The 27,953-nt window shown below is 44.4% G+C and overlaps 2 protein-coding genes across 4 annotated transcripts; one reads left to right on the top strand and one right to left on the bottom strand.

Annotated features, from left to right (window-relative positions):
* UQCRC2 (ubiquinol-cytochrome c reductase core protein 2) lies at positions 1–15,926 on the top strand. The gene is made up of 14 exons (XM_081169591.1): positions 1–177; positions 1,417–1,509; positions 1,622–1,771; positions 4,574–4,638; positions 6,567–6,623; positions 7,143–7,267; positions 7,882–7,979; positions 9,616–9,673; positions 9,787–9,882; positions 11,395–11,594; positions 13,194–13,274; positions 14,020–14,096; positions 14,944–15,097; positions 15,681–15,926. Exons 1-14 carry the CDS (start codon positions 16–18, stop codon positions 15,762–15,764), a joined length of 1,500 nt encoding a protein of 499 aa, XP_081025717.1. The 5' UTR covers positions 1–15; the 3' UTR covers positions 15,765–15,926.
* Positions 15,104–27,942, bottom strand: PDZD9 (PDZ domain containing 9). Of its 3 annotated transcripts, none has more exons than XR_014001911.1 (6): positions 25,547–27,942; positions 24,151–24,204; positions 21,791–21,970; positions 21,174–21,366; positions 18,161–18,952; positions 15,104–15,443 (listed from the first exon to the last, which is right to left on the bottom strand). XR_014001911.1 is itself a non-coding variant. In XM_081169625.1 (5 exons), exons 1-5 carry the CDS (start codon positions 25,923–25,925, stop codon positions 18,448–18,450), a joined length of 1,314 nt encoding a protein of 437 aa, XP_081025751.1. In that variant the 5' UTR covers positions 25,926–27,942; the 3' UTR covers positions 17,841–18,447. The 3 variants fall into 3 exon arrangements, 1 of the variants encoding a protein (XP_081025751.1); XR_014001912.1 differs by having other exon boundaries at positions 24,151–24,207; XM_081169625.1 differs by lacking the exon at positions 15,104–15,443 and having other exon boundaries at positions 17,841–18,952; positions 24,151–24,207.
* Between the last annotated feature and the right edge of the window lie 11 nt (positions 27,943–27,953).

Raw genomic sequence — 27,953 nt, forward strand, 5'->3', positions numbered from 1 at the left:
GGCTCCGCTTTCTCTATGGTTCGGGCGGCGCGGAAAGAGTGGCAGTGCGGCGTGGACCGGAAGAGCCTTCCGCTTCCTGGGCGGCCATCTTGGATTTCTTCCCCGGGGTGGCTCCGGAGGGCTCTGTGGCGGTCGGAGACCATGAAGCCCATTCCAGCGGCAGCGCGGTGCCTCTCGGTGAGTAGCAGCGCCCTGGAGGCGGCGGCGGCGGTGAAGGGGCGGGAACCCGGAGCGAGAGAGGCGCCTGGGCCGGTGAAGGCCCGATGGAGGAAGCGCAGCGCCCGCTTCCCGGGAGCGACCTTGACTCGGGCCTTCGACTGGGGAAGGAGGGGAAAGGGAAGGCCGGCGCCTCATCCATCTCCGGGCGCCGCTGCTCCTTCTCAGCAGCCGCTTTGGGGAGAGAAGAGGGTGGTGGCAGACCCCTCTTCTGCCGGGAGGCTGAAGGTCGCTGCAGGAGCCCCGAGGTCGGCCTGCCCCCGGAGCCCCAGCACCATCGGAAGCGGTCAGTCGGCCTTTCCCCTTTTGACGTACGCAGGACAGAATGCTCTTCGCTCCGGCAGGGGGAGAAATGACCGTTGAAAACGAAGGAAAGAAATCCCCGCACGGAAACACCCCCCCCCCCACCGGCCACAAATTAGTCTCTAGGGAGAACGGCTAAGCTATTTATTCATTTCGTAAAAAAAAAATACGCATCGCTTATTGCAAACAACGGCAACACATCCAAGTGCTTCACAAAAAGAGGAAACCAGAAAATTCAGGAGAAATTGCAAGAACAAGAAGCTAAAAGCAGATTAAAATTCACATCAGCGTTTCTAACTAAGCTTCAGGGTAGGGTTGTCTAAGGTAGAAAGGTAAAGGACCCCTGGACGGTTAAGTCCAGTCAAAGGCGACTATGGGTTGCGCCGCTCATCTCACTTTTCAGGTCGAAGGAGCCGCCGTTTGTCCACAGACAGGTTCCTGGGTCAGAGCAAAAGGAGCACACCCCGTTGTGCAGATTCGAACTGCTGACCTTCTGACCCGCAAATCCAAGAGGCTCGGTGGTTTAAACGATGGTTTTTAGTGAATGTCCGCTTGATATCCATAGACTTGGAACATGGACATTCTTGTTCCTGGCATGTTTACTTTGGGCCAGTTATTTATTTATAATGTAGTACATATATTCTCCAGGGAACTCAAGGAGCCATACATATTTCTCTTACCCAGTTTTATCCTCACAACAATCCTGTGAGGTAGTTTAGGGTGAGAGGCAGTGTTAGGCCCAAGGTCACCCAGTGAACAGCATGGATGAGTTTGAACCCTGGTCTCATAGGTCATAGCCCAACACACTAACCACTACAGCACATTGCTTATCTTTCAAATTTAATTGGTTGAAATGTGTATGGATCTAGCTTACCATTGTTTGTTCTCTCTTATTAGAGGAGATTTTATTCTCTCAAGACTGCGCCTAAAGTTGAAGCCCCTGGAGGAGCAGAGCGGTCAAAAGTACTGCTGCACCCCCAGGATCTTGAGGTTAGTCTGAAGAGGAAGTTATTTTGCATTTTGATATTTCTGCTAATTAGAGCAGCACATAGTGGAGCAGTGTGATTTCACGTATACTGATGTGTCCTCTTTATAAATGCAGATTGCAAAACTACCAAATGGCTTGATGATTGCTTCTCTGGAAAATTATTCTCCAGTTTCAAGGATTGGTGTCTTCATCAAAGCAGGCAGCAGGTATGAGACCACCACCAATTTGGGAACTGCTCACCTGCTCCGCCTTGCATCTAACCTGGTGGGTTTCGTCTTCAACTTCTTTGACTTTAGATTAAGAAAGCAAAGTGTTATATTCAGCTTATTTAGTGTTGGTATCCTAAAAGTGAAATTGGGAGGCTGAAAAGGGTGGGGAGGTGAGTGGAGTACTTTTGAAATTCTGGAAAAACAAACGATTTTGTTACTGTGTTAAAAACCACAGAGGAGAATACTTTTTGTTATTTTCATAGGAGGAAAAAAATGGTGTCGATACAAATGCAAGTAAAATCATTCTCAGGCTGGCCTGTGTGTAGCATCTACATGATGGGTTGCCATTTGCCCAGGCAGTGACCATGTGATTTTGAGTATCATTATACTGCACTCTCTTGGGTATCCCTCTTTTTTCCCCCCCTGCCTCCACCCAATCAAATGTATATCCTCTCCTATCACTTCTGCCTTATGGGCCATTTGTTGTTGCTTCTGCACTGATCTTACTTGTAGGCCTCACAGAGGTTGGCCACTTTGAGAACAGGATGCTAGACTAGGTGGGCCTTTCAACTAATTCAGCCAGGCTTTTCAGTTAGTTGGCTTTAAAAGGCAAGTGGATAAATGCATTGAGGATAAGGCTATCAATGGCTGTTCATCTTCATTCCTGTGTACTGCCTCCTAGAATCAGAAGCACCATGTCTCTGAAAAACAACGAGAGGGATGCTGCACTCATGCCTTGATTTTTTGTTTCTCATGAGACTCTGGTTGGCCATTATAGGAAACTGGATGCTGAACTAGAAGGACTTTTGGTCTACTCTTATTTTCTTTTTATTTTACTCCTTCTCTAGCCTTTTTTGCCCTTTCCTCACTCACCCTAAAAAAAAATCTCCTTCCCATTCCTCATTTTCTGCTATTACTTTCCTCTTCTCTGCTGCCATGACATCTTCAGGCAAAGACAGAGCTGTCTTCAAGCTGTTTTTCTAAATTGGCTCCTTCCCAGGCTATGCCCAAAGCAGATTGCAGTGCAGCAGAAATAAGTTTCTCAGCCACCCTGCCCTGAATACCTTACCAAGGGGCCTCTGGTGGGTGGCATACCTCTACCATCACTGAATGTCCCATTGCCTCCAGCCCTGAACGCTTCTATCGCAGGGCCCCTCTTGGGCACTCAACACGGTGTCACAAGAAGTCAAGGAGGTGGCCATAGTGGTCCATGCCAGCGACTGGCACAAGGCTTGGAGAACCAGCAGTGCTGCCTCCTCTTCAGCACCTGAATGTGCAAGGTGCCAAGAGTTTGGAACAGCTGTTTGTGTCCCTTTGCTGTTTCTTCCTCCTCAGCTTGAGCAGCATCAGTTTACAGTGGTGCCTCGCAAGACGAAATTAATCCGTTCCGCGAGTCTCTTCGTCTAGCGGTTTTTTCGTCTTGCGAAGCAACCCTATTAGCGGATTAGTGCTATTAGCAGTTTAGCGGCTATTAAAGGCTTAGCGGATTAGCGGCTAAAAGGCTATTAGTGGATTAGCGGCTTAGAAATAGGGGGGGAGTGGAAAAAAATCGGAACACTCGCAAGACGTTTTCGTCTTGCAAAGCAAGCCCATAGGGAAAATCGTCTTGCGAAGCAGCTCAAAAACGGAAAACCCTTTCGTCTAGCGGGTTTTCCGTCTTGCGAGGCATTCGTCTTGCGGGGCACCACTGTATTTGAAAGTTTTGGGCTGCACCACTTTCCATGACCACCAGAGGCCCTTGGAGAACAATGTAAAACTGCTTTCTTGTTTTAAGGAACAGCAAATTAGCCTTTCTGAATCTCAGCAGACCCTGCAAATGTATCCAAGTAAACATCTTCGTTTTCTAAAGAAATGATTTCTTCCCTTAAGGAGGCCCTGCTGGCAGATATTTCTAAGGACCTGAAACTTAAAAGGACCTGCAAGCACAAAAAATGTGTCACTCTTCTCCTTATTCTCCTTGTCTCTAATTATTCCAAAGGCTTAGCTGGCTTTGAGGAAGACCTCCCTTTATTAATGAGGAGGCCAGAGCACTAGAAGGCTATTAACATGCTCTAGCACAGCTGCTCCTGGGTCCCCTGAGCAAAGTGGAGGCTGACCAGCTGATTAGCAGCAGCCACCACCTTCCACTACACACCTGACGTGCACGGCAGCAAAAAAGTCTAGGCTGGCTTGCCTGCTCCTTTGCCCTAGTCCTGCAAGCAGGAACAGAATGCAAGAGCACTCTCCTCACTTGTGATTCCCAGCAACCGTGAAGGTTGAACTTAGTCATCATGGCTAGAATCATAGAATCCTAGAGTTGGAAGAGACCACAAGGGCCATCGAGTCCAACCCCCTGCCAAGCAGGAAACACCATCAGAGCACTCCTGACATATGGATGTCAAGCCTCTGCTTAAAGACCTCCAAGGAAGGAGACTCCACCACACTCCTTGGCAGCAAATTCCACTGTCGAACAGCTCTTATTGTCAGGAAGACAGCTCTTACTGTCAGGAAGACAGCTCTTACTAGTAGCTGTTGATACCCTTATCCTCCATGATTTTGTCTGATCCTGTTTTAAAACCACCACATTCTATCACTGGTATCCGGAGGTGCAGTCTTGCTACTTTCAGTTTTGTCTGGTTCCAGCGTAAGGATTAAGTATATAAGCCTTCTGAATTTCCATAGGGCATTTATCTTGCAGCCTAACACTGACTTAACATGCTCTGGCTTATTCATTATACCTGAACAGTTTAGTGATGCAAGCATTAGCTGTGTGTATTTGGTTACAATATCCAGTGGCCAAGTTAAAACATGGGCTAGATATGACTGAAGTTTTGTTTTGAGGCCTGCAGTTGAAAGTGTAATGTTGGTTTTTCTACAGACTACAAAAGGAGCTTCTGCCTTCAAAATCACCCGTGGTATTGAAGCTGTTGGTGGTAGCCTAAGGTTTGTAATTGTTTAATGCTCAACTGTGTTTTGAATAATTACGTGGAAATGGTATTCCTCTGATTATGACAGTTCATAGTTGGATGACTTTGAATAGCCCAAGGCAGAAGTACTGAAAAATAAGGGTGGGTGGGTTTTTAAAAAGTGATTTTTCATGTTTTAATCTCAAGGCAGGCTTCACTTAAACATCTCTCCACTATCCAATTTTAATTGCACTTCCCCCTGCAGTAGTTCTTTCAAAAATGATTCCCGGTTTCATCCTGCAGTTTAATTATTTTGTTTTATATGTGCTTCCTCAAGCATGTTGGTATGTAGAACCATAGCACACGGTTCAACAGTGGTGATAGCAGCGCAGAAAGGAAGTGTAATGACAGTGAAAGAGAGTCCTGTATTTTTCATATATGCTCATATAAACCAGGGGAAAGGGGTCATATCTCTAGAAACATATGACTTTGCTTGGGGCATGATTCTCGCTTAGAGTGAGAAGTCAGGAGTGGCTGTGTCTCAGTGGGACAGTGCAGGCTTTGCATGCAGAGTGTTTTTGGCTCAGTTCCCGGCATCTCGAGGAAGGACTTGGAAAAAGTCTAGTAAAAAATCTTGGAGATTTTGCCAGACTTTGTAAACAATACTGAGCTAAATAGACCAATGGTGTGAGGTAACTTCCAGTGTTCCATCTCCTTTACTGCACCTGAAGCTGGGTTGCAGATAGAGCTGGGCAATATATTGATATATTGTCTAAAACCGCTTCGAAGTTCACATCATGATAATTGTTTCATAATATTTGAGCTGGCAATATTGTGTGAATCACAAAGTGTGTAAGGGCTAGGCCAGTGATGGCCAAACTTGGCCCTCCAGCTGTTTTGGGACTACAACTCCCATCATCCCTAGGTAACAGGACCAGTGGTCAGGGATGATGGGAACTGTAGTCCCAAAACACCTGGAGGGCCAAGTTTGGCCATCACTGAGCTAGGCGATATCTGGTTTTCAACATCATGATAACTCACCAGCTAAACACTGCAATGTTATCACCAGCTAAATGTTTCAATGTTATCACCAGCTAAATGTTGCAATCTACCACAATGTCTAAAATAAGGAAGGAACTATACAGAGGTGAACAGGACAATGTCCGGGCAACTGCTACTGCTTAGGGGCCTAAAACAGATAAATGACAATCTTATCAATCATCACACACTCAGTTTCATCAGCAGGCAAGCCAAAATGAATCCCAGTAGGACTTTTGGTTTTGGGCTTGCCTACCAAATGGTGATATTCAGGACAATCCAAAGTATGGTGATGAGTCAGTGAATACAAATAATGTGGGACTGTCAGCAGACCTGCTAGGAGGCAGAAGCAGCTGGCCATGATGGTGGTATGTGTTAGCAGTAGTGGTGACAACCTGCAAGGCCTGGTGGTGGCGGCACAATCAGTGGTGGCCTGAGAGTCCTCGTGGCGGCAACTGGACAAGGCAGCAGTAACAGCGGCTTTTATCTCCTTATTTAATATAGCGTTATTGCAGACTCTGGTGAATCAGAATCACATGGCTGGTATCCGGTGCTGACCATACTTGGAGTAAACCAATTGAAAATAATAAACATGGGTAACTTGCGTTCATTAATTTCATTGGGTCTACTCTGAGTAGAACTTGATCGGCTACAACTCTTGTGTCTTGTTTTATGTTTTTCAGTCAGAAGAGTATTAGCATTGCATAATTAGTAGTTTATTATACGGTTGAAAGATAACTATTCAAGGGGACTCTTACAATAGGCAGTATACATGTGTACTAAATCTGCATGTGGGTATTGTGGTTTAAGGTAGAAAACATTAATAACAAAACATTTAATTGTAAGCAAGCCCACAATAGGACTGTAAACAGAAGGAACCAGTAACCTCATATCAACTTTTGAACAATGTACTTTTTCTTTTTTTAGTGTGACATCTACCAGAGAGAACATGGTTTATTCCGTTGAATGCCTGCGTGACTATATGTAAGCCTCTAGATGTGTAGCAAATCAGTTTTCAACGCATTCTGTAAGCATTCCCATTGATAATGCAACAGAACATCATTGCATAAGTAATTTTTTGTTCCTGCCCTTGAAATACACAGTTTGACTTTATTCTGAGCTATAAATAACATGACACATGTTTATCTGTGGGTCTGTTCCTAAAAGGATTGTTAGGAAGAAAACACATCTATTAATTCTGCCCTTGTTCGTTACCTAACTCCCTGTCTCTCTCTCCCCCTGCCCCCCATCAGTATTTTGATTGATTGTAAGCTTCTTGGTCCAGGAGCCGTGTGTGTTTTCCTTAAGGTGCCATGTAGAGACTAGGTAACTTTTGAGCCCAGTCTTAAATTCTCAGAAGGAATGCCATTGAAATTCGTGCTAACCCACTTACCTTTGCATTTTTATATTTTAACATCAGCTTGCCCTTGATCTGCTCTCTAATATTTTGAAGCCTCAGTTGTTTGATCCTTTCTTGATACATGATGTTCTTCCTTTATCCAGTGATACCGTTTTGGAGTATTTATTAAATGTCACAACGGCTCCAGAATTCAGGCACTGGGAAGTGGCTGAGGCCAATCCCCGTTTAAGAATTGACAAGGCGATTGCCTTTCAGAATCCTCAAGTTGGTGAGTGTTCCTAATCTGCTGGGGGCTACAAGGAGTATTTCTTTTAAGATTGTACAAGTATGAAACAATCCTTTTGAGTGGAATAGTTTCCCCCTGCCTATGGGTGGATATCTTGTGTGCCCTCAACAACTGATACAGCTTTAAATTAATGATTCCATAATCTTTTATTGCTGACATTTGCAGGGATAAAGGGGGTGATGGAGTTCTTTCTTTAAAAACATTATTCTCTGCCAAGCAGAATTTAAGGAGCAGCATTTTAAAAAAAATAAATAAACAAATGTAGGGCTGCTTTTTAAGGGAACAAAGGTATGTGTGATTTAAATCTGAGTGGACCCACACTAGGACCTTGGATATGCCTAAAACTATCTTTTCGATCCTTACCCAACATCCATGGTCCAGCAAACTATTTTGCAGATTGTTTAGACAGAGCTAAGTGACAGTTTGTTTCCCCAGGGTGGATTTGATTTGCATATTCTGCATGAACAGGGGCTTCCCCTTAGTATTGAAGGGGAAGCTCCACACAATCGATGAAAAACACATTTCTGCAGAGCACAGCTTGGGTACAAATGATTCCCTACAATAAGTAAACAAACCTTCCATTGTCTTATGCATAGGTGTTCTTGAAAACTTGCATGCAGCGGCTTATCGTAATGCCCTTGCCAACTCCTTGTACTGTCCAGATTACGTTATTGGGAAGATTACTTCGGAACAAGTAAGAGTTTAAACAGCACTTACTATACTTAATTATTGTAGATGAAGAGAAGCTTGGCACTAAAGACATCAACTTAATTGCAGCGTTCATCTCTTCCCTGCCCTCCTGTTTCTGTTTTGCTTCCAATTCTCATCAGCCCCGGTCAGCACAGCTTATGGTTAGGGATGATAGGAGTTGTAGTCTAGCAACATCTGAAGGGCCAGAGGTTCCCTGTCCTATGATTTATACTTGCTCAGCAAACCATAAGTGAAAACCAGGGTTTGATCCTGGTTAATGCAAGCCATCCTTTGCCTGCTTGAATGCAACTTTGGGTTCTGGAGATGTCTCTTTTCAAAGAAGCAGTGGTAAAAGAACAACTTAAATTTACCTTGAAACTTTTTATTTGTAAGGAAGATGCCATCTTTTTTGAGTACAGTGGTACCTCTGGTTACAAACTTAATTCGTTCTGGAGGTCCATTCTTAAGCCTAAACCATTCATAACCTGAGGCACGCTTTTGCTAATGGGGCCTCCCGCTGCTGCTACCGCAGTACTTCTGCTTGCATCCCGGGGCAAAGTTTGCAACCGGGACCATCTACTTCTAGGTTAGCGGAGCTTGTAACCTGCAGCGTTTGCAAGGAGGACAGTACACAAGGTTCCACTGTAGTGGTTTGGAGGCGAATTTCCTCCCCTATCTGAGTGTATTGATCCTACCTGGAACATTTCCCCTTACTTTGTTTTGGTTGGTTTTTCAACAGTGTAATCCTATGCATGCCAACTGAGAAGCCCCAGTGAATTCATTGGGGACTTCCCCTAGAGTAAGTGTATTGGGCTGCAGTTATAAAGCATCATGTTGCGTTTTAACACTTGTTTCCACAAGCTGTTGCACTTAATCAAAATATTTGTGAAGATGTTTAAAACTGGTGTCACTTAAACCAGTTCTGTTCTGAAATGCCTCAAACGTTAAGGCTCCTCCATGTGCTTTTTTGGAAGTGAACCACAGTTATAGTCCAGGCAAACAACTTATACAGTGGTGCCCCGCAAGACGGAAAACTCGCTAGACGAAAGAGTTTTACGTTTTGGAGGTGCTTCGCAAAACGAATTTCCTATGGGCTTGCTTTGCAAGACGAAAATGTCTTGCGAGTTCCTGCGGGGGGTTTTCCCTCCCCCCCTTTTGCTAAGCCGCTTATCAGCTGATCCGATAAGCCGCTAATAGCGCTAATCCGTCAATGGGCTTGCTTCGCAAGACGAAAAAAACCGCTAGACGAAGAGAATCACAGAACGGATTCTTTTCGTCTTGCGAGGCACCACTGTATAAGGTAATTTTTTTTTAAATGGCCCTGGGTAGCTCAGTTGGTTAGAGCTTGGCGCTGATAATGCAAAGGTTGCAGGTTCGATCCCCCTATGGGACAGCTGCATATTCCTGCATTGCAGGGGGTTGGATTAGATGATCCTCGGGGTCAGTTCCAGCTCTACAATTCTATGTTTCTGTGATTACCATGTCTTGCTTATGAGCTTCTCGGAAGCATCTGGTTGGCCACTGTAAAAGCAGGCTGCTTGACTTGATAGACCTTTTGGTGTGATTCAGAAGGACTCTTAAGTTCTTATTTTAGTTATGTGGCAGAAATACTAACACGCACACCCTCCTTTTCATCACAGCTGCACCAGTTCGTACAGAACAACTTCACAAGTGGCAGAATGGCTCTGGTGGGGCTCGGTATGTAAGGCAAGATCTGTGTCTTGTGGCTGTACTGTGGTCTTTTAAAAGACAAAAACACCTTTTGCCGCAAACCTCTGGGTTGTTCTTCTGATGCTAACGCTGCCTTTCAGGTGTCAGCCATTCTGACCTGAAGCAGGTTGGAGAGCATTTCCTAAACATCCGCAGCGGGTCTGGCTCAGCTGGTGAGAAGGCCAAGTATCGTGGAGGTAAATGTGCTCTCTCTCTTTTGGTACCTGCATATTTCTTGATAATTCTATAGCAGTGCTGCTGAATTAGATTGATGGGGTGAGTCCATCCTGCCTTCTGACATCTTGCTGTGGGGCCATCATCCAGCCTTCAAACCTGCTGTACCCCTGCCCCAGCCACTGCATTGTTGCCTTACTCCACACCCAGGGACAACCTTTCAGAAAGACCAGAGAATTCCAGCACATGCTATATGGCTTGTAGATTACTGTTCCCAATAGGCATATTACAGTTCGCTACGTTTTTATCACACCCTTCCTCCAAGATGTTCAGGGTGGGGCATACATGCTTCACAGGAACATAGGGGCCAATGCTCAATGCTAGAACATCTGCTTTGCATGCAGAAGGTCACAGGTTCAATCCCCGGTAATTCCCAAGTACAACTGGGAATGTCCTGTATGAAACACTGGAGAGCCATTGCCAGTCAGTGCAGACAGTTCAATGGTCTTATTCAGCACAAAGCAGCATCTTTTCTTTGGGGGATGAATGGTAGAACATCTGCTCTGGAGAGAACCTTTCCTGAACCCCTGGAGAGCTACTTCCATCAGCGTAGACAATACTAAGCTGGATGGACCCAGTGGCCTGATTCAGTATAAGGCAGCTTCCTAGGACTCCGTGTTCCTAACTGCCAGGTTGGGGCTATTTTGCCATCAAGGCCATCCTTCCCCAATCAATCTGGTGCTCTCCAAACTCCCATCATCCCTGATCATTAACCGCACTGGCTATGGCTGATGGGGATTGTAGTCCAAAACAGTTGGGAAAAGTTGATCTAGGCCTTTATCATCTGCTCTTGCTGGCAGTGATCATCCAGAGTCTTGAGTGGGGAGAGGCCTTTCCAGACACTTGCTGATGTAACTGGAGATGTCAGGAAATGAATCTGGGACCTTCCCCCTGCAAAACAGATGTTCTCCCACAGTGCTGTTCCTAGTTCTCCTCACAACAGTCCTGCAGGGTGAGAGCATGTGACTTACCTTTCAGTGGATTCCATTGCCATCGCACCACTTTGGCCTGTGCACTTTGACCTGCTGCCTGCTGGGCAAGGGCCAAATTCTAAGGCTGCTGTAGTTTTTCAGGGTACAGAAGAAAATGAATTTTCTTGTCTACTTGATCACCTTGAAAATTCAGTTTCATAATTCAGTAGCCATCATGTGTCTGTTGTTGACTTGGGCCTTAAAGATCTAGAGAAATTTTAAGCTCTCCCACTAGCATGCTTCGTGGCAGTAGCATTAACATCCTATCTGAAGGTCACTTTGGCTTCTCTCCGAATTTGTGTTTTGATTGTGTTAGTTTTCAAACTGCATTCTAGGGAACTTTGTAGTTTCTTAGGAGGTGGCTTGATAACGCTACCAGTTTCATGGTGGGTTTAGGAAGGCTTCTCTGTAGACAATTTGACAGAGAAAATGCTATTGTTGCAGGGATTGTTGATGTGTTATGCTTTGATGAGCATATAATGCCTCTTTTTGCCTCTCACTAAGGTGAAATCCGAGAGATGAACAGCCATAGCCTTGTCCATGCTGCCGTAGTTGCTGAAGGAGCTGCTGTAGGAAGTGCAGAAGCAAACGCCTTTAGTGTCCTTCAGCATGTTCTTGGGGCAGGGCCTCTCATTAAGAGAGGAAGTAGCATTACCAGTAAGCTCATCCAAGGTGTTGCGAAGGCAACTGCCCTACCTTTTGATGTAAGTATGTAGGCTTGCACCTGTGATTTTAATGTGAGCAAAAAAAGAGCAGAGAAGTGTCGGGTTGTATCCATTGTAAGTCCTACTCAGGGTAGAACTGTTGACATTAATGAACCTAAGTTAGTTATGTTCAGTAATTTTAGTGGATGGATCTACTCTGTGCAGGACTAGCATTGGATGCAACCTGTACTGTTTATATTTTGGGAAATGATTATTTGGGAAAAACATGCACTGGCTGGCTAGTAGCCACCAAGCCAGTTTTAAGGCCCTGCTGCTTAGATACAGTGTCCTGAATAACTCTGGACCCAGTTACCTGAAAACCATTCTTTTTATCTCCAGTGCCTTGTAAGGATGCTACAATCCGCTAATGGAACCTGGTTAGTTTTCCCACAGCCTGATGATTATTGGCTTGTGGTAACATGGGGGTGGGGTGGCTTTTTCACTGGCGGGATTGGTGGTGTGGAATGCCACTCCTACTGAAATACGAGAGGTCACATCAGTATTGGCATTCTGCCAACTGCTGAGGACACACCTGTTTAGCCAAGCATTTCCTTGGACTTCTCTTACTGGATTAATTATACTTTTTAACTTGCTTGTTTCTTTTTAGTTTTAATTAAGGGTGATTTAATGTCCCAATGGAATTGTAATTGTGTGTGTTTTTAATTATGGATTTCATACTTGATTGTATAGTTGTTAAACCCAGTTAGAAGTAATTTTAGCTTATAAGTGGTATATAAATTATTTAAGTTATTATCAGCAACGATGACAACAGACGTGCGGCAGAAGTCCCTTTGGAATGAATGGAATTTCTATAAGGGGTCTTGTGATAGAAGCTCCTAGTGGTTTTTGCCAAAGATTTCTACCAGAGCTGCAGTGTTCAGTGCAATTTTATAAAGTGTCTTTGATTAAATTAATCTACGGATTTCTTTTCTTAAGTAATACAAGTAAATTTACAAGTACCTTGGTACTTATAAAGTGTCTTTGATTAAATTAATCTACGGATTTCTTTTCTTAAGTAATACAAGCAAATTTACAAGTACCTTGGTACTCGAACGGCTTGGCTCCCGAACAAATCAGCTCCCAAACGCCGCAAACCCGGAAGTAAGTCTTCCAGTTTGCAAACGTTTTTTGGAAGCCAAATGTCCGACATGACTTCTGCTTGAGTGCAGGAAGCTCCTGCAGCCAGTTGGAAGCTGCACCTTGGTTTTTGAACGGTTTGTGGAGTCAAACAGACTCCTGGAACGGATTAAGTTTGAGAACCAAGATACTACTGTACAAATAATTAAAAAACCTACATATGGCAAATGCCCTCTAAGAAGTGGCATTTTCCACTTCTCTCAGACAAGGAGAATTTTTCATTTGAGATTATGGCTTCTGAGTGTTTTAAATTTATGCACAATTACATACATTAACTAAAATATGAACAATTGATAATATACTAATGATAACTCTATTTCCTAGGCCTATTTCTTAACTCTGTTTCCTATTTTGAATTTCAGCCTTTCTAAACATGGACTACTTTAAAATGCCAAAAAATATTTCTGCATGAAGAAGAGAGCTTGTTGGAATATGCTAACTGAAATCAAATTTCTTTTGCAGGCAGCAGCATTTAATGTGAATTACTCTGATTCCGGACTCTTTGGCGTTTACACTGTATCCCAGGCTTCAGCTGCTGGGGAGGTAAGTCACCAGTTGGTTTTCTCAGACCAAGTTAATTGGAAGCACGTTCAGTCTGCAAGTTCTGAATAAGGATTTTTTTTTTTAACAATTGGTAGGGTTTTATGACAAATGTGTGTATTCCTGACACTGCAAGGGGTGTTTTGCTTTCAGGAAGGATGTGCTGAAAGTAGAAAATGTGTCCTTAAGTTCCTGTTGTCAGAGGGATAGATGTACTTTATGATAGATGTCTTTATGAAACCTCTTGTGGATTAGCTTCTTTTTAAAAATCTCCTTAATTCATATGATTGTAAGTGGGCAAACAAAGTAATCTGGCTCTGGAAAAGACCATAGTGGAAGAACCCAGATTCAGTCCTTGGCGTCTCCAGTTAAGAGAAAGGGATCTAGTAGCAGGTGAAAAGAAGCCCCAGAGACCTGCTATTCTTTCTCACCCACCCACTTTCAATCCACCCATCTATGCCCCTGCAGCTTGCTCAGGGGATGGGACTTGCATTCACTCCAGTTGGATATTCCCCCCCAGTGCACATTGCAGATGCAGAAGGCCCGATCTGGCTCAGATTTTCCCTGTATACAAATAATGTGAGGACCACACAGAGTGATTCTCCCTCAGCCCTACAAACCTCAAGGGACAGCTCTGGCTGCATATGTCTAATAAAAATTCTAGGTATATGTAAATAAAGTGGGGGACAGGGGTTGAATTCTGACTTTTGTAGCCAGCAGCAACATATTTTCATGTTTTTGAATCAAGGTAATCAAAGCTGCTTTGAACCAAGTGAAGGCAGTTGCCCAGGGTGGAGTCACTGATGCGGAAGTCACAAGAGCCAAGTAAGTTAGCTTACCAGAGCTATTCTTATGACCTGTTCACAGCCCCAAATCGTATATTATACTCAACCCTCTTTCTGCCCCAGCACACATTTCTGATATTTGGGAATTGTTGATGTACATTTTAATTTGATGTATTTTTGAGTAAAGTAAAAGCTCTCGTTTTTATATCTAAATAAGAAACGTGCCTCTCATCTAGGACAAATGAGATAGGGTTGAGGCATTCAGAGAAGGCGGCGTAGCTCAGTTGTTGAGCACATGGTTTGCATGCAGAAGATCCCAGGTTCAAACCCTGCTTGTCACCCAGTTAAAAGGTTTGGGCAGCCTAAGATTCTAGAGAACTGCCAGCTGCTAGTCAGAGTAAGCAATATTGATAAGGTGGACAAATACTCTGAATTGGCAAATGGCTGTTTCTTATGTAAAATATACATTATTGGACTACTTTTTTTAAAAAAGGAGCAGCAACGGAACACTAAAATGTATAGAAAATCTACTTTACTCTTAAACTATGGAAATCGAATAAATTGTTAGGTTTTACATGATTTCTTAAAATACATGATTACAACACTTTTTTGGCCTATTTAACTGAGGGTTGTTTTTCCTCCATGAAGCTGGATTTTCTCTCATGCCTGCCTTCAAGAATGCCTTGTGATTTCCAGTCTAACGGATGACTGTTTTAAAGTAATAGGCATCCTGTAACTTGTCAGAATTACAAAGTGCATTGCAAATGCAAGTAAGACAGTGTAAATAAATGCACTCCACATTATACTTTTCCTGCCAATTGTCTGCCATCATATTTACAGATTCCTAAGCAGGCTGCTATGCTCATTTTCCTCAATATTCTTGACAGAAACCAGCTGAAGGCGGCTTACTTGATGTCTGTGGAGTCTTCAGAAGGCTTGCTTGATGAAATTGGCTCTCAGGCCCTGGCATCTGGGGCATACACATCACCAAGTGCTGCGGCCGAAAAGATTGATTCTGTGGCCACTGCTGACATTGTGAATGTAAGTAAGATGCCTGTAGATTGCAACATAATCAGCAGCTTTGTATTTAGGATGGTTTCCCCTCTTCCTGTTTTCTGTAGCGCTGACAAAATAGATGACCTGCTTCTTGAGTTGGCCAGCAGTCCTCATAACCCTAATTCTGAGGGACAGGACTTTGCTCCGGTGACTCCCAGTCTCTGGGATACCAATCAGAGCTGTATCTGTGAAGTGTTGACCCTAAATGTTTCCATCCGCCCACACTTCCGATGGCACTTTGCTGGTGTTACCCTTTGCGTTTGGGGAGTTTGCAGTCCTCTGTGTCTGGGTTTGCTTCTCATTTTTCTCTTTTGCCAACTGCCACAGAGACCTAGATTTGGTAGAATGCAGAATACAAATATATTAAATGAATACCAACACTGGCTTTCTGCCCCACAAATGGCTCTTCCTACACCCACTGCAAGCCAAATTCTAATCCAGTAGTTCCTTTAAAGCTCAAAAATAGCCACTCATCAAATACAGTGATTCTGTTTGCTGATTCCAAAGCAGATGATGCCTCAGTCGCCTAACATTTTGTCCTCTGCTATCTTTCTGCTTTATTTTTCAGGCCGCAAAGAAGTTTGTTAGTGGGAAGAAGTCAATGGCAGCTACTGGGGATTTGGCAAACACCCCTTTTGTGGATGAGTTGTAAGAAGTTGAACACGAGGCACAGCCTCAAAATGGACTTTGTTCTAAGACAGTTGTGTTGACTGTCATTATCGTCCTGTATTATTTATGAGTTCCTAATGCTTTGGAGCTGTAGGTTACTTTCAGTACACTTACACCAAATAAAGTGCAGAGCTCATCCTCTTAACAGGATTCTCAGTATCTTTGTGTCTTCTGTATTGTTATGCACTTAAAGCATTTTCTATTGCTCTTACAGCAGCATCTGGTGTTTAATATGGAATTGTGTAGGTTGAGCACAACCCTGAGTATCTGCTTTTTTGTTCTGAGCCAGTTTGGTCTTGTGGCTGGTGAATTGGTTTTGGATCGAGGAAGCCCAGGTTAAAACCTCACCATAGCCAATGGGTTCATTGGATGGCCTTGTGAGAGTCGAGAGAGAATTGTTGAATGCCTTTAATTCTTCTAAAGTTCAAATGCTTAAAGCATTTTAAAACAATGGGGTATGTAAGTGTGCTTAATTAATCGTGCACACTTAACCTGCTTTAGGAACACAAAGAGCTAGTTGAAATGGGGTGTATATGTACAAAATATAATCCCTCCCTTTGTGGTGATGGAGGGGATTCACAACATTCCAAATTCTTCCTTGGTGTTGACACCAAATTTATTGAACTGTATAAAGCGTTAAAAAGCGGGACTGGGATGGTTTTCTTTCCCCCTTTAAAAGGTAGGATATAAGTAATTAAAGGAGGGGTCAGAAATAAAGTACCGTATTTTTCTCTCTATAACACGCAGATTTTTTCTCCTAAAAAGGAAGGGGAAATGTCTGTGTGTGTTATTGAGCGAATGTGTGGTTCCTGGAGCCGAATGGCGCGAGTGGAGGCAAAAATCAGGCAAAAATCAAATCGTGTCTCGGAGAAGGGAAACCTGAAAAGAGGAAGCGGCTGCTTTCCTGCATTCTGCCTCAGGGTCTTACTGCCCACCTTCTCTGTTTCGTTGCTGTGTTTGCTCAAACGGAACAAAGAGCAGGGAAAGCCCTTCCCCTCCAGGCAAGCAGAGGGGAAAGTAGAGCGTCCTTCCTTCTAATTCCTCTCCATGCTCCGGAGGGAGCAATGTTTGTGAAGGGAAGAGAGATTACAGGTTCAGCTTAAAATTCTGATTTGACTTCCTGCTTTTGTTTTTGAGGACACACAGCATTCAAATATGCTTTCTTCCATTTAAAAGGATGAAATCCTTAAACAGTGTTTTGCCTGTAAATTCATGCGATCTGGAAGATTACAGTGTCTGTACCTCTTAAGGGATGGCAAAGCTTAGGTTTCGCTGCTAAATAGTTCTTAATGCAGTTAAAATGCTTTCGTCTGTCAAGGCAATTAAAATATATATATATATCAGGCAGCCGGAAAACATGCAGGTGGGAGAGAGAGAGCGCGAGCTGGCTGGCTTGGGTGGGTGGGTGGCGGAAAACTTTTGCCTTCCTTTCCTCCCTCCCGTTATACCCCTCTCCTGCATTCTTAGCCAGCTGCTTCTCTGCACACCCCTCTCGTGCCCCTTGTCCCTTCTGTGTTTTTCCTTCCCTCCCCACTTAAAATGTGGTTACAAAGCATGGATCCACATGGATCCTCAGGATCTTGGCATTGGGTCACCCCAAATTCACCATCAGATCACATAGCATGTCCATAGCTACAGCCTGCACCAAAAAAATCACGCACCCACTGTTGCCTGGGGCTGCAATGGTGCAAAAACGTGGTTACAAAGCATGGGTCCACATGGATCCTCAGGATCTTTGCATTGGGTCAGCCCAAATTCACCATCAGAGCACATAACATGTCCATGGCTACAGCCTGCCCCCCCAAAATCACGCACCCACTGTTGCCTGGGGCTGCAATGGTGCAAAAACGTGGTTACAAAGCATGGATCCACATGGATCCTCAGGATCTTTGCATTGGGTCACCCCAAATTCACCGTCAAATCACATGTCTGTGGCCACAGCATGAAGCACAAAAATGATACATCCACTGTTTCATTCAGAATGTTTTTCCCCTTGTTTTCCTCCTCTAAAAACGATGTGCGTGTTATGGTCAGGTGCATGTTATAGAGCGAAAAATACGGTAGGCGTGGATCAATTTGGCACCACTGGGGAAACTTTGGTTGTTACAATAATCCAAGGGGCCCTTGACAAATTTGAGGATTGTACATTGATTGGTGCATGCCATACCATCAGGCTACATGGACCAGAATTGTGGGGTGCAGGGAACCCATTCCTGCATACAGATAATGAGTTTCCAAATGTGTGTGGGCCTGTGTGTTGCAGTAAAATGCTAATAACAGAATTCCCTAATCTTTGCTAATGGTTCGGCTAAAAAGTGGCAAGGGTTAGATTAATTTCGAGTCTGGCATAATTCATTTTGAAGTAATACTGTTTCTTACCTTCACAAGCAGAAGATGGCCAAGTTCTGCTCTTGCAGTTGTGCTACATAGCTTGGCTGCTAGACTTCCAGAGACATGTCTATATGAAAACTGACTGTAGTTATTTCTCCACTGTTGAGATTATTCTCTCCCTCCCTCGAAAGAGGGAGCATCGCTTCTTTCAAACACCCAAGTTCCCTGCTCGCCCATCAGTTGGCAGAGAGGTTGTATGAGTGAAAATCCAGCTTATAACTGGATCCAGTTTCAGAAACCCAGTTCCTGGCGGTGCAAAACTGGATCCAGTTGCCTCATTCAACTTCTTGAGAAACGTTTTCAAGCCAAAATGCATCCGACACAGTAGAGGAGGAAGATGACAATGATGGCGGCGCAACACCTTTTAGCATAGTCCAATATGGTGACGAGGACGTTAAATACAAACTTGAAATGTCAGCATCACTTTCATCTTCAAAATCTTTATGAATGATAATGTCGTTACCAATGTCTGAGCCCACGGTAAATGTGTAGGTTTTCCTTTCAAAGATGTGCCAGTCTTTAGAGATCCACTTGGGTTGCTTAGAAGTTTCAAAAGAAAGTGATGGTACAGCTTTGACATTAGGAAAAGCATCGGCATGTACAGTTCTGTTAACAGGAACCTCAGTGACTTCGGTTGTAGTATAGATCTCATCACTACCGAAGCTGACGACATGGCCCCCACCAATAAGCTCCTCGTCGTCACTAACATGACAGCCGCAATCATACTCTTCAGAGTCTTCGCTGCTCGACCAAGCTTCTTCACTGGTGTAAGTTGACGTCCTGAAATGAACACAACACAGAGAGTCTTGGAAAGCAGTTATGTTGTAAGGATTGCTTCTATTTGATTCATAGAGGGCAGATCTTAAAGAAGTACTTTGGCCACTTGTGGTATTTAGTAACTCGGGAAGGGGTTGCAATTCAGTGACAGAACATAGCTTTGCAAGCAGAACAGTCCCAGGTTCAATTAAACAGTAGTTTCATTGGAAACCTCTTCCCTCTTCTGGGGGTCTGCTTGCAAAAGAGCTTTCAGATAACCCCTGTGATGCACTTTGAAGTCCCAACAATTGGGGCTTCAAAGTGCAGCATTACCTGATGTCATTGTGATGTCAGTTGATTGGATGGCCTGCTGGGGGGTTGGGAGATAAGGATTTATCCCACTGGCCAAAAAAGGTTCCCCACCTTTTGTATAGACCAGAGGCGTGCCTCAGTATATGTCAGCTTCCCCTGTTGCTATACGTTTCTGGTTTGGCCTAGATTATTGCTATCATATTACCAATCAACATAGCCTACTATCAACACCCTCCTGTATTTTTAAAATAAAGCAGCTGACCCTCTACTCCCTGCACTTCTGGCTTCCGTGCTGTGTTTCCTCCACCTCTTTTGTAACGTAACATTACAAGCTCCTTGGAGATGAGGGAAATTGTGTATAATAATTGTATGCATTAAGTCACTAGGCTAGAGCAGCCTATTAAATATAAATTATGTGCTTGGGAAAAGCTAGTGCTCTGCTACTTCAAGGTCTGTGAACAGTGCTTAGGTGGATTTTGATGTCAAACTGTTGTGGTGGAGACCTCTTTACTGCTTAATTTTATAGGGTGTGGGTGGCTGCAAAGAAGACTTGCATTGGTGACAGCCATCAGATGAAACACTACAGCTCATCCTTCCGGTAGCTCCCATGACCACTGGCCCCTCTTTCTCATCCTAACAGCTTGGGTTAGAACACCCCTTTCTTCTTTCCATAGCTGTTGACTTTTCCCTTTTCTTGTGAGGAATCCTATTCAGAATAAGGGAATTTCCCTTTAAAAAAGGGAAACGTTGACAACTATGCTTCTATCCCTTATTTCCCCAAGTCCTGGAATTAGGGGGAGGAAGAGCAAGAACAAGAAGCTTCTGCTAAATGCTACTGGGTACTCTGTTCGTTTCACTGAACGGAGTTATCCCAGTTTATAGAATAACTCTTGCTCCATGTGATCCTGAATATTAATTTTTACAAAACACCACTCCATTGTGTGGTATGTGTTTTCCAATTTCTTTTGCTAATTACCAGATGAAACTTTCACAACTGAGCAAGGGAGCAATGCTGCTGCTTCCCTTACATCATTTAACTACTGGCTCATTTTTAGCTGTTCCAAAGTGGGGGTTTGGGACCTTTTTTGAGCCAGATGACCACCTTCCCTTCTGGGCAACCAAACACCTGGGGGCTGCATGCTACTGATGGAGCAGGGCCCGAGGTGCTGCTGCTATTATTGTTGTTGTTATTAATACTGCCCTTCATCATAAGATCTCAGGGTATAAAATACAGGGTGAAAACAGGATTTACAAGTAAATAAGTAAATCAAAACAGCCAAATAATACCCTCTTCCCATATACACATTTAAAAGTCTGCAGGATATTAGTCAGCCAAAGGCCTGGTTGAAAAGGAATGTTTTTGCCTGGCCCCTAAACTATATAATGAAGGCACCAGGTGAGCCTCACTGGGGAGAGCATTCCATGAATGGGTGGAGCAACACATGCAGATTCCACCTTCACATAGTTGTCTAGGTTCTCTGTGCACATACCCTTCTCGATCCTCCGTCCAGGCAAGCAAGAGGTATTAGCAGAGTTCAAAGGCACCTGCCAGCCATGCAAAAAGATTTAGGATGTGAAGCACAACCAGTGCTCGGGTGGTCTGGGAAGAGTCCCAAGGGCCAGATAGAGAAGCCTGAAGGGCCACATTTCTCCCCAGGGCCTGAGGTTCCTAATCCCTCCCTGCTCAACATTGACAGGCAGTGGCTCTTCAGAGTTTCTGATGGGGTCTTTATACCCCTTGGAAGACAGAGCCCAGGGATTGAACCTGGAGTTTTCTGCATGCAAAGTGTATGCACTTCCACTGAGATACAACACATTTCGGGAAGTTGACATGGTCAAATAATGTTACCATTAGATTTCCAACCCTCCCCCGCCTCCCAGCACTCTCATGACCTTTACCCAAATAGTGAACTAGAAATGTATGGTTTCTTACTCTCCTAGCTTGGCTCCCTTTCTTTCAGGAATGCTGTCGATGGCAGTTTCCCATCGGACTGGTAATTTCATAAATTCCCTGTAAACTTGGATCTGCAGAACGGTCCCAATGAGAGTAGTGTGCAGAAGCTGCCTTAGCTCTCGTAGTGTCCACCCTAGGACATTAGCATGCCCAATTTTAATCAGGATGTCACCTGGAAGGAAAGGAAAGCTATTAGTTTGGGGGAAGTTGTTTGCAGAATGCACTCTTGGCTTGTTTAACCTGGTAGTTCCTACATCCAGTGCCTGCCCATGGAGGTACTCAAGGGTACTCAGTACCAGCATCTCCCCATCCCCACCATATTAAGTGTAACAACATCATGGTGAGTACCGTCACCATTTTTTCTTTTTAATAAGATAAAACACTGCCTACATCTCATTGATGTGTGGTGCTGGTCCCACTCAGTATAGACTTGTTGAAATTAATGCTTGCGACTAATTTGGGTCTAATGCAACAAGCAGTGGAAGAGAGGGAGTTCCAAGAGAGAGGTTTTCCTTTGCTGCTGTAAAAGCTCTTTCTGTTCCTACTACATACCAGCCATGCACCCCCCAGGTTTGAGGTTGTTTCCACCTGCTTACCTGGTTGGAGTTTCCCATCTCTTACTGCTGCACTTTTCTCTACCAGGCTTGAGATCTGGATGTAGGGCCCGTTCTGAATGAGGATTAAGCCTAATCCCTGCTCTCCCATTTGGATATTTGTCTTCACAGTGGCACTTAAAGTATGTTCAGATCCACTCATATCTGAACTGGTATCTTCATCTAAATGAGAAAGAAAGCAATCCACTCTTGTTTGCGCCTGCAAAAGCTTCCGGGCGGACATACTGCTTTGTTAGTGCATGCCCCCTAGCTTCTTGCTGAAGTCCTGTGACTTTTTATACCAAAAATGTTCTGGAGTGGCCCCCCCCCCGGCTTTTGTTGCACTTTGGTTCATATGTGCCCCTCCAAGTGGTAACCCTGGGGAAACATTAAAGGACAACTAATAAAACAGAATGGTGGATAGGTAAAGGTAAAGGGACCCCTGACCATTAGGTCCAGTCGTGGACGACTCTGGGGTTGTGGCGCTCATCTCGCTTTACTGAGCCGGAGTACAGCTTCCGGCTCATGTGGCCAGCATGACTAAGCTGCTTCTGGCGAACCAGAGCAGTGCACGGAAATGCCGTTTACCTTCCTGCCAGAGCGATACCTATTTATCTACTTGCACTTTGACGTGCTTTCGAACTTGCTATCCACGCGTCCTGGTGGATAGATGGTCCAGTGTAAAACCCTTAGCAATGCAACATGTCAATGATTAAATACTAGTGATTTAGTCAATGACATGTTGTGCAATGCGCTCCCAACTCTCCTCCCACCAACCCCCCCCCCATCATTCTGGAGGGGTCTATAGTCTAACCCAGGCTTCCTCAACCTCAGCCCACCATATGTTTTTGGCCTACAACTCCCATGATCCCTAACTAGCAGGAACAGCGGTCAGGGATGATGGGAATTGTAATCTCAAAACACCTGGAGGGCCGAGGTGGAGGAAGCCTGGTCTAACCACTGTATAAGTTTCATGCAAGCAAATCAGAATGAATGCTGAATAAACTGGTTGCCTGGCAGAGCCTCTAGTCACTGCTGTAGCTCTTTGAATCTGGTGACACCCAAGAACAAAATCCCTGTTGGATCAGACGGAAGATCCACTGAGTCCAGTCTCCAGTTTTCCACAATGCTCAAACAGATGTCATACTTTTGGGAATTTCCCAGACATAGCCGGTATTCAGCCCTTGTAAACAGCGTCTGGGTGGAAATTGCTTAAATGTCTGGGGAAATCTGAATGTATGGCAATCCATGTCAGAAGTGTGGATTTTGGCAAATTTCATTAATAAAGCCCAACAACCTCTGTGTCCAGGTTTTCACTTTTTGAAATATGGCAACCTTACATTTGGGAAGCTTACAGGGAGGGAGCATGCTAGCAACAGCCTCCCCCCCCCCCAACTAGAAACTGGTATCCAGTGCTAGGGTGTCAAAAAGTGAGCCAGCAGTAAATCACACTGTTCAAATTTGGAGTTAACTCTTGGCTGAGTGCCAGACCAAATAAACACAGCAGTTCATCTCCAGTAGGTCTTACCCCATGAATCAGTGGCTGAAAGTGCCCCCCTCCCCACAGTCATCTAAATCCCCTCCTCCCCAGGGCTTTCCCCCAAGAAATCAGAGACTGTGTTTGCATGCAGCATATCACTGCTCCACCTGTTTCAACCCTCTTCTGATTATGAGAAATGGGGTGGGGGGAGGGGAGCTGGTTGCAACAGGAGGGGGAGATACCCATGGCTCTTCACCAACCTGACTAATCTCTGCATCTTGGTCTCCCTCCTCCCACCCTTCTGCTTCAGCTACTGTCTCTGAACTTCTCTCTGCCACAGACTCTCCCAGCTCACTAAACCCTGTTGCCTGTTCAGCTTTCAATATCACCTCCTCGCAGTCTTCTCCCTTTTCTCCCTCTGACCACTCATTGTTGTTCCATCACCACTCCCCAGCCTCTGAGACTTCTTTCTTTGGTGGTTCCCCAGCTGGTTCCTCCCACCATTCCTTTGCTTTTAACCAGTCCATGACATAGGGTGCTCAGGGGTGGAGCATCTGTATTTCACACAGAAGATCTTTGTTTCAGTCCCTGGCATCTCCAGGTAGGGCTGGGAAAGATTCTCTCCCTAAAACCATGAGAACCATCAGTGCTAACTAAACTGTGATAGATGGACCATTGGCCTGATTCAGTATATCAATTACTTTTGAGCATCCTGCCTAACAGGTGTGGATAACTCTATCCTCCATTAATTTGTCTAATTCCCATTTTAAACTATCGAAACTACTGAGCACCCCAACATCTGGTGACAGTGAATTCCAGCAATTAATATTGCACTGTGTGAAGAAATCCTTTCTTTTGCCTGTATTGAATTTGCCACACTCACCTGTGTCCCAGCTGTAATAATCATCGGAGTCTGTCGATGAGGTTTCTTCTTCATCTGCTAAGGAAGAGAATTTGGACATGTTGCAAAGCTCATGTGGCCTAACCCTCTCGGCCAGGTGCGGGAGAACATTTGGCCCTCCCGAAGTTGCTGAACCACAGCTTGCACCAGTACCAGCAAGCATGACCAATGGGACAGGGAGGATGAGAGTTTTACTCTGCAACACCTGAAGGACCAAAGGTTGCTCTGAGCACCTTCTCCAAGCATACAATTCTCCTTAGCTTAATGGGCTTCAAGACCCAGTTCCCAAAACTTAAGCTCAGAGTTATAGAGCAAATCAATTTCATTCCAGATGTATTATTTCCAAGGGTTAGGACCCAAAGAACTGTGTGAGACATACTAGCTTTCAAAAGACTTTCCCCAGGAAGCACTGGAGACTGCTGTTGGAGAAATGTGAGCCCCAAAAGCCCCATTGGGCATACTGGAATTAGTTGCACAGTTCTTTGGATCCTGGCCACGATACCTGTCTATCAGCATCTGAGAGGTTCATTTAGGAGTCTTGAAAACAAGGAGTGTTCATGGAACTACTGAGCTGGAAGGGATCCCAAGGACTGATTGTCCAGTTCAACCACCTGCAATGCAAGAGTCACAGCTAAAGAATCCCTGGCACATGGCCACCCAACCACTGTTTAAAAACCTCCAATGAAGGAGCGTCCACCACCTCCAAGGTTATCCATTCCATTGACCCACAGCTCTTACTGTCACAATGTTATTCCTAATGTTTAGTTGGAATCTCCTATCTTTAGATTTGAATACATTGGTTCAGGTCCTATCCTCTGGAGCAGCAGCAAACAAGCTTACTTCACCTTCCATGTGATAGCCCTACAGATATTTGAAGATGGCTTTCCTATCACTTCTTTTCTCCAAACTAAACATACTCAACTCCCTCACCCATTCCAGACCCTTAATCATCTTGGTTGCCCTCCTCTGCACATGTTGCAGCTTGTCAATATCCTTCTTAAACCATGGTGTCCAGAACTGGACACAGGATCCCAGGTAGGGCCTGTGTTGAGATGCAAATCCATAATTCATGGAGCCAAGAGTACTGTATAGGACAATGTGGTCACAATCCAGTGCCATCTCAGTGTCACAGGGACAATTTCAACAGTCCCCATCCAAGAACTGCTGGCATTAATGAGAGCAGAATGTATACACACCTTACATTTAAAGCACATGGCTCCCCCCAAAGAATATTGGGAACTATGTTTAACTAAATTGCCCAGCATACTTAACAAACTACAGTTCCCACATTTCTTTGTGGGCGGTCAGGTGTTTTAAATGTGCTTTGTGTATACAGATGTTTAGAAGAACCTTAAACAAATTCTGGTGTTGTGATTACCTGGTGGGAAATATGTTGCACTTTTGAAAGACAATTTTTTTTTGACAGATGGTCTTCTGATGGATGACCATTTGACAGATGGTCTTCCGACAGATGGCCGTCTGAGAGATGGTCTTCTGAAGGATGGTCGTCTGAAGGATGGTCGTCTGATGGATGGTCGTCTGAAGGATGGTCGTCTGACAGATGCTCTTCTGGCGGATGACCTTCTTCTGTCAAATGAAGTTCCCATGTCGGACAGCTGTCTTCTGGCAGATGATCTCCTTCTGGCAGTTGAACTTCTTCTGTCAGATGACATCCCTCTTTCATATGACGTTTGTTGCATAGATGGCCTTCTTTCATAAGATGAACCTCTTCTACCAGAAAACCTCTGGTGGTCCATGTTGACAAAGCCGCCGTGGATTCTCTGTGTAGCCAAAGACGGTCAGAGAAATGCCTCTGGAAAGCCTTTTGGGAAGAGACCACCAGCCTACAGTGTCATGTGAAGGGATAACACTACGGTAGGCAAGGTGACATTGATGCCTAGTAACAGTTTAGAATACTAGTACTGTGGAATTCCAAGATTCTTGGAATCTCCAATGAACATAAGAACATAAGAAGAGCAAGCGGGGTCAGGCGAAAGACCCATCTAGTCCAGCATCCTGTTCTCATAGTGGCCAACTAAATGCTTGCAGGAAACCCACAAGCAGGATCTGAGCACACAAGAACTCTCCTCTCCTGTGGTTCCCAGCAACTGGCATTCGGAAACACCTGTGGAGGTGGAGCATAGTCAGCATGAATAGTAGCCATCAATAGCCCTCTCCTCCATGAATTTGTCCAATCCTCTTTTAAAGTCAAATAGTTTGGTGGCCATCACTGCCTTCTGAGAGAGCAAGGTCCATAGTTTTACTATGTAGAAGAACTTTCTTTCCTCTGTCCTGAATCTTCCAACATTCAGCTTTATTGGATGTCCACAAGTTCTAGACACCTTGCAGGGTAATGCAGAAGCAATCCAAAATGAGCTTTTATTTTGGAATGAAGCCACTTAGTCAATATGTGCTTTTCAGGAGCAAAAACAATGCAATAGAAAAACAAAAAATCATAATCATAGATTGTGTGTGGACTACGTAGAAAAATCAAGTATTCAGGCTGCATATACATTGCACCTTTAAAGCACCTTTGAAGCACACCCTCAAATAATTATGGGCACTGTAGTTTGTTAAGGGTTGCTGTGAATTACAGCTCTGACTATAGTGCCTAGAATTCTTTGTGCAGGGAAATGTGCTTCAAAGGTGTGCATGCTGGACCAGCCTCCATAGATTCTAGAATAAAATGTTGTGTGTACACAGCCTAAGTAGCAACAATACTTAGGGCCTTTAGCAGAGGACATATCATTTGCTACTAGATTAAAAAATGAAGATGCCAAGAACTGAACTATGGGTATTCAGCTACTAACACCTGTCTTCTGCTACTGAGCAAGGGTTTTTCCCCCATGGTACTTTCCATAGCCTGGCTCTGAAAGTGACTTGAGCTGGAATGGGGTGGACAAGAATAACTTTGGAGAGCGGAGCATGTCTGAGGAAAAATTAGTGGGTGCAGGAGGGGTTGAGCACCCCTTTTACTGATCGTCCTGTGTGAGCGCCTCTCCTTCCTGTTTGCTAATGTGTTGTTCTGTCCTATGTTCCACTGCATTTACTTCCAGGTAATTCTGTGCAGGACTGCAGCTTGAATATGACACTTTTATACCTTGCAATTTGTGTAGAAGGGTCTAAAAATAAACTGGATAGACAGTCTGCAGCTTAAATGTCACATGGCAATTAGGTTTCCCTGCACCAGTGTTATGGGTGTGTATTTCTAGATGGCCATTGAAAGGGTGTTGCTATGGCTAAATATATTTTTAGAATCCATACAACTCTGTGGCTTTGGAGTTGCTAGACTTGGCAGTCTAGAATACCAATCATTGGCCAAGCATCCTACACCCTTGGTAGCAAGTGGTTCAGATTTAGATTTCTGGCTACTTGTAAAAGAGCAGTAAAATGTAGTTAGCAAATTCATTACCACGCTCTTGAGCTTATGTATTGCTCTCTCTGGGGTGGAAAATATATGGCTGCACCATTTCAGACTGTATTAGGTGGCCTGCCTTGCCCAGGAGAGTCCAGGAAGCTCAGGTGGCAGCTGGCAAGAGTCTCATACCCCTCCCCCCGTTCTACCCTCACAACAGCCCTGTGAGGTAGGACAGGAAAAGAGGTAGCGAATGGGGATTTGAACGCGGCTCTCCTAAAGTCTTGCTCCAGCACCCATATAAATCCTTAGTACGTAAGCAGTAGTATAATAATAGCGCAACTTTCCTTTTCCCTTTTCTCAATTAAATTCCCCTCAGTAAAAATAAATATATTTATTTATTTAAATAGCTAGCCCCGCCCCCTTCCTC

This window comes from Podarcis bocagei (genome assembly GCF_964188305.1).
Source record: "Podarcis bocagei genome assembly, chromosome: 14".
Lineage (NCBI taxonomy): Eukaryota > Metazoa > Chordata > Lepidosauria > Squamata > Lacertidae > Podarcis > Podarcis bocagei.